We start from the raw sequence: 8938 nt of genomic DNA on the forward strand, positions 1-8938 counted from the left end.
TATATATTTAGAATTATCTCATCTTCTTTGTGTTTCTTTTACTGTGCACGCACTGATCAACATGGTCTTGACTCTGTCTCCTATGTGTGTCTTCACGGAAATTCAAAATATGAAGAATAAAATATATAAGAAGTTAATGGGGTTTGACGTTTAGTGTACATAAAGAAATAATAATTGACCTTGAATATACAATATAATTTTCTGGCAAAGGTGTTTCAGATGAACATCATGCTTCCCCTAGCTCCACCCCTGTTTTTATGACATACTAAGGAACAACAATATACCTAGTGTAATCTCATGAGTGGGTTCTGGTGAAAGTAGAAAGCACGCAAACCTTATCCTATCTTAGGAGGTAGAGAGGGTTTTTATTCTGATAGACCCTCGATTTAGGAAAAACAATTCAAAGTAAAATGGAAAAAGAAATGATGAAATGGAAAACAAAATACTAGAAAGCATGACAAAGCTTACTGCGATAATCAAGTATAAGAAACAACAAATAGTAACATAAATACTTATCCTTTTCAATGACATTCTAGCACCTTGCAATTATCTTTCTTTTTCCAAACTTTTAAAAATTATATTTAAGTAGCAAATTTCTTGGAGTGTAGTATGAAAGGAATCGTATCGTGGTCTTTTCAAGTTTTAACATGCCTTGATAATGGAAAAGAGTGGAACAAATAGAAATTTTGTGGGGTGAAGAAAAGGACCAAAAAAGATAAATAACAAATGGACGGTGTGGAAAAGTTGAAAATGAGCAGCCAAGGCAAATGACAATTTTCTTCTCCGTAAGTTGGAGTCAACATCTTATATACGGAAATAATTGAGTATGGGACTACTCTTTTTAATAAGCATGAGCTACAAAGCTAGTCAACTTGAAGGTATGTGCGCAGTAACAAGTAAAACCTTTTTTCTTCAAATTGTGACCTATTCTTCATTATATATATTGAACTCTTATCAATCACCATATTTTTGTCATAAGGTGTAAATTAAATAGCATATATAAAAGGATTGTTACAATCTATTAGGAAATTCATGCAAACCTATCGAAACTTGGGATATTATAATAAAAGAGGTGGCGCTAATATTTTAGTTATAATATTAGCACGTTTACTTTAAATTTTAAGTTTGTTAGGGTTCTTTAGTTTTCCCAATCAATTATTGGCTAGTAAATAATGTAAAGGCTAAAATACAGTTCTTTTCAATTTAGTTTTAGTTTGTTTGTCTGATTTTAATCTAACATACAATTTATGAAAATAAAGAAGATTGGTTAAAAGTTAGTCAAATCTATTTTAAAGTCATTTTTAGCTTTTGAGAATGTGACAAATTAAAATAATTTAAAATAACTTAAAAATTAAATATTGGACTCTTCCTACTTTTTATTTTTTTAACTTAAAAGTTATTTTCTGTAAGCTAATTCAAATGGATTCTTAATCTTATGGTTTAAACTATGTCATGTGAAAAGTTGAATTAAAAAATTATAAAAAACAGAAAAAGACGTTCTTTTTTTAAACATACTACTTAAGATAATAATAATGATTTCATTACTTAACAATTCAAATTTTATTTTGTTTAACCAATTTTATTATTCTTTTTTTAAAAAAAATGAAGAAAGCTAAGCGTGGACAAGAACAGTTATACGGACGCAATTTGCATGGGGTTTGAAATGTGGAATACGGCATGGGCCACGTCTACTGTTGGTCCCCACATCAGTTTCCTCTCTAGACTTCTACTGCAATTTCCTTGACCACACGCTTTGAATTTTATTTCATTTTATTTTCTTTATTCTCAATTTATATTAATATAATTGATTCAGTATGAATTTAAGAAAAATAAAAAGATTTCATCATGTTCCAGAAATTATTCTTAAAATAATTAAATTGTTAAATAGAAAAGTTCACTTTCATGGACTTTTTCTAAATAAGTAAAATTCAATATGAATAAAATATTGAATATCTAACCAATTAAAAAAATTGTGTCATATAAATTTAAACATAGGAGTACAAATTCTAGATATGTCTTTAGTCTGTTAAATTTCTTATTGGGGGTACAAATCTTTGCAATGCACTTCAGCTTGCTCGTAAGTCGTAACTAAATGAAATAGAAAGGAAGCAAAGGACTGATGAACTATTGGTTATAATTAATAATACTATTAGTTTCTGTTATATATTTATATCATCAATATAAGAAAATCTTACATGACATCATTTCTCAAGTCGGTTTTATCTGTTGCAACTTGAAGCAAGTAATTTGACTTATTATCAATTGTAATCCTACATTTTAAGCTGATTTACTTGCAATTAAATATGCTTTTAAAGAACCTAGTTATATATAAATCTAACTTTCTTTATACTATTGATGTATATAATTTAATTTTACTATTTTGAAAAGGTAGAATGGTAAGGGTGATGTACACATCGTTATCGATGGGTTATTGGAATTGTCTGTATGCAGTTGTTTCCTAACTCCTTCTGCGAAACTCGAATTGTCTCTCAACGCAACATGACAGTCCTACTCTCTTTAGTTTCTTTTCTACTTCTTCCGTTTATTTTTACTCGTTTACTTTCATTTTTACACATTCCTAATTACTTTATATTTTTAAATCTTGAATAGTAATTAAGGAAATAAATAAAAACATTAAGGGTAAAAATTTTAAAAAATCTTTTTAATTTATTAAAAGTAAAAATCAAATTTTAAAATAATAAAATAAATAAAAGTTAACGGATGAAATATCGTCTTCTCTTCTCTTGCTGTCATGCATAATATGACTACATACTGCTCTGCTTTTTAAGTAGGTCCTCTATTTGCTCAATCATTTTAGCTTTGGATCGGACCCACTTCTATGCCTCCTCGTGATTTTCTCTGTGAATATACTGTATTGCTAATTTGTTTTAACTAGCTGATTTGTAAATTTTATTGATTCGATTAATTTGAATTTGAATTTAGATTTATACGGAATAAACTCATGTGGGGTAAAACGTTCTCTACCTAAACGTTATCAATACTCAGGTTCATTTGGTTGGAATTCCCTACTTCTCTACTTACAAACTATCTTCGATTTAATGTTTTAGTTTACATTATAATATGTCGTTAGCGTATATTTTTTTTTAATTATATACTAATAGATTGTTTTACCTGTAAAGCAGATGATATGTACTATTATTTTTAAGATAACAAATTCTCATATTTTTAAAAAGAACTTAGCCATAAATATTTTGTTATCGTGAGTCATGACTCAATTAATCAATAACATTCATTAAGTTGATTATTTTATTAAAAGATTCTTTGACATATGCACTGAAAATGTAATAAAGTTCTAGAAGCTTTCTCAGGAATGTAAAAAAGAAAAAGAAAATAATAACTTTTCTATTTCTTAAAAATAACATACTTTGACACAATTTAGAAAGGCTAGAAAATCACTTAAAATGAAATGAAAGTTGTACTAAAACAGCCTATATATATATATATATTCTCTGCCCCGCTCTCCATCCGCTTAGAGATTGACCCACTCCGTCCGCATAACCTTAAACCCACCTCACCCTCACCCGCACAGCCTCATTACTATCCCTATACTCAGATGCATGCATGAATAGCTAAGAGATCTCTATTTTAATGGTAAATTAATAATGGAATCTAAAAAAGAGACTTGTGGAGAACAACACGAGTAGCATTCTAGGAGCTCACATTAGAGGTTTTTTTCTCTTAATATATATATATTTTCTGATCACCTTTTTAAACTATATTGATTTTTGTAAAATAAAAGCAGATCATACAGTGCAGTGTATTATTATTTTATTTTTTAAAAGTGAGAGATGAGCTGGGAGAGCATGTCTGATACTTTGGGTAAAGCAAAATCCCATTTCCAAAACTAAATCATTGAGGAATAAACAAGAAAATGACAAAAACAATATTATTATTTTATTATACTTTACCATACATTTTTTTCCTCGTAAACTGTGGATGTATATTTTTTAATCTGAACACTACCTAATAAGACAATACTTTCTTTCATTTTTTAATAAATGTATTGTTTGTTTTTAATTACTTTCTTTATTAATGCTGAATAACTCAAAAATGATATCATTAAAAATAAATTACTATACAGTAGTGAAATTTTTTATGAGGCTCAATCAACAAAAGGTGTGTAAGGCTCTATTAACTTTTTGACATGTGGATAAATGGGTCATTTATCTACTTTAAAGCAAAAATGCTACCACTAACAAAAGAGAGAAAATATATTTACACAACAAATTGAGTTAAACAAATATAAAAAAAGTACAAGAGAAATAATACGTGCATTTGCTACAGTAGTTACCTATAGTACATTGCAGGATGTCGACAGAAAGAAACAAATTCAGCTTTAATTTTGAGATATTAAATTCAGTTCTTTTCCATACTTAATTTTTATATGTTTTACTTAAGCAGAAAATTTATTGAAAAACTCTACTTCCACAATGTGGCTGGGCGGGCAGTTGGGGTTAAGCTTGCGATGTTGCCTACATATGCTCTTTCGGGAGAGACCTCAATTATAAAATTACATTTAATATATTATTATTAACAAAAATCTTGATTAAGTTATTATCGCCAACAACCACGAATCATATATAATTTTATAAAATAAAATTTTAAGAGGATAGAATATACGTGAACCTTACCTGTGAAAACTGACTATAAGCACTCGATAGTGCAGGTTAATTTATATAAACATTGTTAGCCCGTGAAACCACAATATTTTTCAGTGTAAAGTCTTTTTACCCCCAGAAAGTTACCCAGTTTTTCAGGTTGATAGCTATATTACTTTCTCCCGTAATTGGGATCCGTGAAGACACTGCTTTCGAAAATGTTCTTGATCAATATGTTTTCCATTAATTTTTTTTGTTACAGTTCTGTAAATTTACACATTTAAATGGGAAACAGAATAATGGATTTAAAAATCTAAAACAAAATCAAGTCATCCACAAAAGAGATACTAGTCCATCGCTTTAATTAGTTTGCTTTTTAAAAATGTCTCCCTTTTATGGTCTCATATTCAAAATTCTTCCAAAAAAATAATAACACCATGTGATTCTTCCTATTTTCGTAGGTGGTGTCAGATATCACGAGGGATTAATCGAGGTATTCAAAAGCTGACTCGGAAGTTAAAGAGAAAAAAATTGAAATGTGAATTGATTTATAGACAACAATTTCAATGGTTTATTTTAAATAGTGAGAATTTTTTTTCTTTAGTCACCTTCGCCTGCTAAAATTAATAATAAGATGAGGGAAGAGGATGGAGGGAAAAATTAGGCAGAGGTCACTATTTCCATTTCTTTACTTGTTAATTTTTTAAAAATTAGCATAGACTGGCATAATGTCAGAAATTTCTGCAAAGTTTGTCTTTCAAAAATAAAATTAAATTAAGGTTGAATGATTAATGAAATGAAAGGTGGAAAAAAGGGGAAGCTACTTGTAAAGAAGTGAAGGGAAAAAATAGTAAACTTTTAGACAATACTGGTGTCTGTGTTACTTAGTAGTAGAATTAAGAGTTAATCAATTACTCAATCATATCACAGTAAAAATAATACTGTAGAAAGTTGCATTTGAGAAAAGGGGTCTACTGGTGTGTGTACCAATGATGTTTAAATCAAACCTTTCCAAATCTCAAATCTTTATAAATACAAAATCACATACTCTTTTTACATGGTTTGCTTTTTGATGAGAGAAGGAAGGAAAGTGATTTTTTTTTCATTTGAGACTTTGTTAAAAGGCAGAATTATTAGTAATACAATAAAGAAAGATGAGATTTTTTTTTTAATTTCTTTGTTTCTGGGGTTTGAGAAGAGAACAAAAGAAAAGACAGAAAGTGCACGTCAGAGTTAGCCGTAGGGTGGTCTCTTTCTTTCTTTCTTTCTTGTGGAGAGGATTACAGAGAGGATTCCCTCTTCTCATCCAAATCTCTTTCTCTTTCTTAACAGTTGTAAGAAATTTGGTCCAGTTTTATTTGTTCTTATATGCATGTTTATTATTGGATTTTCTTGATTTTAGCAAGCTGATTATATATCCATTGGAAACTTGAAAGAAAAAACAGGCTTCTTTCTTTCTCTTTTTCTTTTGTTTGGGGTTTGGAAAAACAAGATTTGTTTGTTGGGTTGATGCCAAAGGAAGAAGAAACCACAAGACTAGAGAGGTAGTTGAAGGTGTTTCCTTTTATTCTTTTCTTTTTTCAGGTTCAAACAAGCCTCAATGAAACCAATTTAGTGTTCTTGTTTTGTCCATTATATATATCATCTACTTTATCTTTTTCTAGGTTTGTTTTGTCTTTAGATCTCTTAACATATTTATATCTTTCTTACTCATACTTGTTTTAAGGAAAGATCTTTGCTTCCCATTAATAAATATGAGTGTCTTGATCAAAATCAGTTGGTAGATTAGCTTGAAGAGCAAGACGAAAGAGATCAAGAAGATGATGATGAAGGATTTAATGAATCAACAAGCTCAAGTACCTGTTGTTGTTATGGAGGAGAACATGTCAAATTTAACTTCTGCATCTGGTGAAGCAAGTGTATCTTCTTCGAATCGAAATGATAATAATAATAATAATATTTATCCTCATCATCAGTATAACTTTGCTCCTCCAAATCAACAAACTCAACCTGCACAACAAATCAAGAAGAAGAGAAATCAACCTGGGAATCCAGGTTTGAATTCAAAGCTTTTGAAGTACTTTTCTTATATGCTTTCTTTTTGGTTATGAAATCCTTTCAACTTTTTCTTTTCCCCTTTTTGGGACCAATCATGTGGTAACAGACCCAGAAGCTGAAGTGATAGCTTTGTCACCAAAGACACTAATGGCAACCAATAGATTTGTTTGTGAAATCTGTAACAAAGGATTTCAAAGAGATCAGAATCTGCAGCTTCACAGAAGAGGACACAACTTACCATGGAAACTCAAGCAAAGAACAAGCAAAGAAATAAGAAAAAAAGTGTATGTTTGCCCAGAAACCAGCTGTGTTCATCATGACCCAGCAAGAGCTCTTGGAGATCTCACTGGAATCAAAAAACACTTTTGTAGAAAACATGGAGAGAAGAAGTGGAAATGTGAGAAATGTTCAAAGCGTTATGCAGTTCAATCTGACTGGAAAGCTCACTCCAAAACTTGTGGTACCAAAGAGTATAGATGTGACTGTGGAACGCTTTTTTCAAGGTAACTAACAATGGAAATCATTCATATATACAGTATTTTCCAAAAGCATATGAAGACGAATCATGAAAAAAAACACCATAGAGTCTAGTCAGATAGTAGTAGTATTCTCTCTCCTCTTCATCCTCTTTAATATATCTCAAATTTAAATTTGAATTCTACTTTTTGGATTCTCAAGGTCGTCAATGGCGGAAGAAGAAGTTAAGCACTGAATATATTTATTTGCATTTTTTCAGGAGGGATAGTTTCATAACTCACAGAGCATTTTGCGATGCATTAGCGGAAGAAAGTGCAAGAGCGATAACAGGAAATCCAATTCTCCCATCTCAAGCTGGTTCTTCGACATCTCAAATGAATTTTCAGTTTCAACCATTTAACCATGAAATTCCAGTTACATTTTCCTTGAAGAAAGAGCAACAAACTGGTTTCAATTTGAGGCCTGAGATTCCTCCATGGCTATTGGTTGGAGGTGGTGGTGGTCCTGGACCTGGTCCTCCACAACCACACCCTATTGACCTAAGTTCATCGATCTTTCAATCATCTAGGTTCAGTGATCAGGACTACACGCAGAACCACCACCACCAACAAGGCGGCTTTATGAACCCTAACCCTAGTCTATCCGGACCTACATCTGGAGCAACGGCCTCTCCACATATTTCTGCAACTGCGTTGTTGCAGAAGGCAGCTCAGATGGGTGCGACCATGAGTAACAAAGCGAGTACTGTTTCTGCAGTTTCATCAGGCCCAGCCATGCTGATGAGACCCCACCAAATTCACGTGTCTGCTACTGCTACTGCTGCTGTGTCTGTTAGCAACACAACAGATTTTGGACTCAATTTGTCTTCACGTGAAGACCTCACCACTGGTTTTTTCAATAGCTTGGCTTCATATGGGAATAAAGCTGCTAATCCCTCTGCTGGTATTGCTCCTGTTACAATCCCATTATCAACTGCACCTCATCCCACTCCTTCTCTTCAGGATATGATGAATTCGTACTCATCCGCTAATCCTACAGGATTTGAAGGATCGAATTTCGACGATCCATTTAGCATTTTGAATCCGAAAAACGAAAATGGCGGTGGTAACGATGATATGACCAAAGATTTCTTAGGCTTAAGACCTCTTTCTCATAGCGACATTTTCAACATAGCAGGTCTAGTTAATAGCACTCCGAACGAAAATCAATCGCAAAATCACAAAACATGGCAAAGTTAAGTACAATTTTACCGCAAAATGCAGGTTCTTTTTCTCCCCTTTCTGATCAATTATGTCTGTAATTGTTAGATCTGTATTACTAGTATGCTTTTTTTTGCTCAGAATAAAGAGATAGCTAGCTAGAACTGGGAAGAAAAACCCTAGCCTAGTAGATAGTCTCTTTTGTTGTTACCCAGTTGTTATGGATAGTGACATTTTTATACAAAAATAGTGCACTCTGAAGCACTCGGATGAGTAAAAATTAAATTCATGGAAGGATTTTTGTCTTCAGAATATCTTTTTATGCACTTTCATTCATCGAATTTATTTAATGTGATAGTTCATCATCTACTATAAATATGTAGTGTTTGTTGTGTTTAAGTACTTGGACTGCACTCTTTTCTATATTGATTTTGTTCATGATCTTATAAATGGTATGCTGTGTAAGCATGTTTGTATGAACTCTTTTAATTAGATAGTGACATCCAAATTAAATTCAAATTCAGTTGATAACGAACTCATGTTCTTTATATTTTTAATAATAAGCAATTAATATGTACTTTATTA

The 8938-nt window shown here is 31.4% G+C and overlaps 1 protein-coding gene across 3 annotated transcripts; it reads left to right on the top strand.

Moving 5' to 3' along the window:
• Nucleotides 1-5652: 5652 nt before the first annotated feature.
• On the top strand, nucleotides 5653-8647 carry LOC125860993 (protein indeterminate-domain 7-like). Of its 3 annotated transcripts, none has more exons than XM_049541055.1 (4): nucleotides 5653-6173; nucleotides 6397-6674; nucleotides 6784-7180; nucleotides 7414-8647. In XM_049541055.1, exons 2-4 carry the CDS (start codon nucleotides 6440-6442, stop codon nucleotides 8390-8392), a joined length of 1611 nt encoding a protein of 536 aa, XP_049397012.1. In that variant the 5' UTR covers nucleotides 5653-6173; nucleotides 6397-6439; the 3' UTR covers nucleotides 8393-8647. The 3 variants fall into 3 exon arrangements, with proteins under 3 accessions (XP_049397012.1, XP_049397013.1, XP_049397015.1); XM_049541056.1 differs by having other exon boundaries at nucleotides 5675-6163; XM_049541058.1 differs by having other exon boundaries at nucleotides 5684-5953.
• The last annotated feature ends 291 nt before the right edge of the window (nucleotides 8648-8938 follow it).

The sequence above is a fragment of the Solanum stenotomum genome, chromosome 3 (assembly GCF_019186545.1).
Source record: "Solanum stenotomum isolate F172 chromosome 3, ASM1918654v1, whole genome shotgun sequence".
Classification (NCBI taxonomy): Eukaryota; Viridiplantae; Streptophyta; class Magnoliopsida; order Solanales; family Solanaceae; genus Solanum; species Solanum stenotomum.

Coding starts and splice junctions, on each gene's coding strand:
- LOC125860993 (XM_049541055.1), top strand. CDS start 6,440: ATGATGATGAAGGATTTAATGAATCAACAAGCTCAAGTACCTGTTGTT. Junction 6,675..6,783: donor AAATCAACCTGGGAATCCAG/GTTTGAATTCAA, acceptor ATGTGGTAACAG/ACCCAGAAGCTGAAGTGATA. Junction 7,181..7,413: donor TGTGGAACGCTTTTTTCAAG/GTAACTAACAAT, acceptor GCATTTTTTCAG/GAGGGATAGTTTCATAACTC.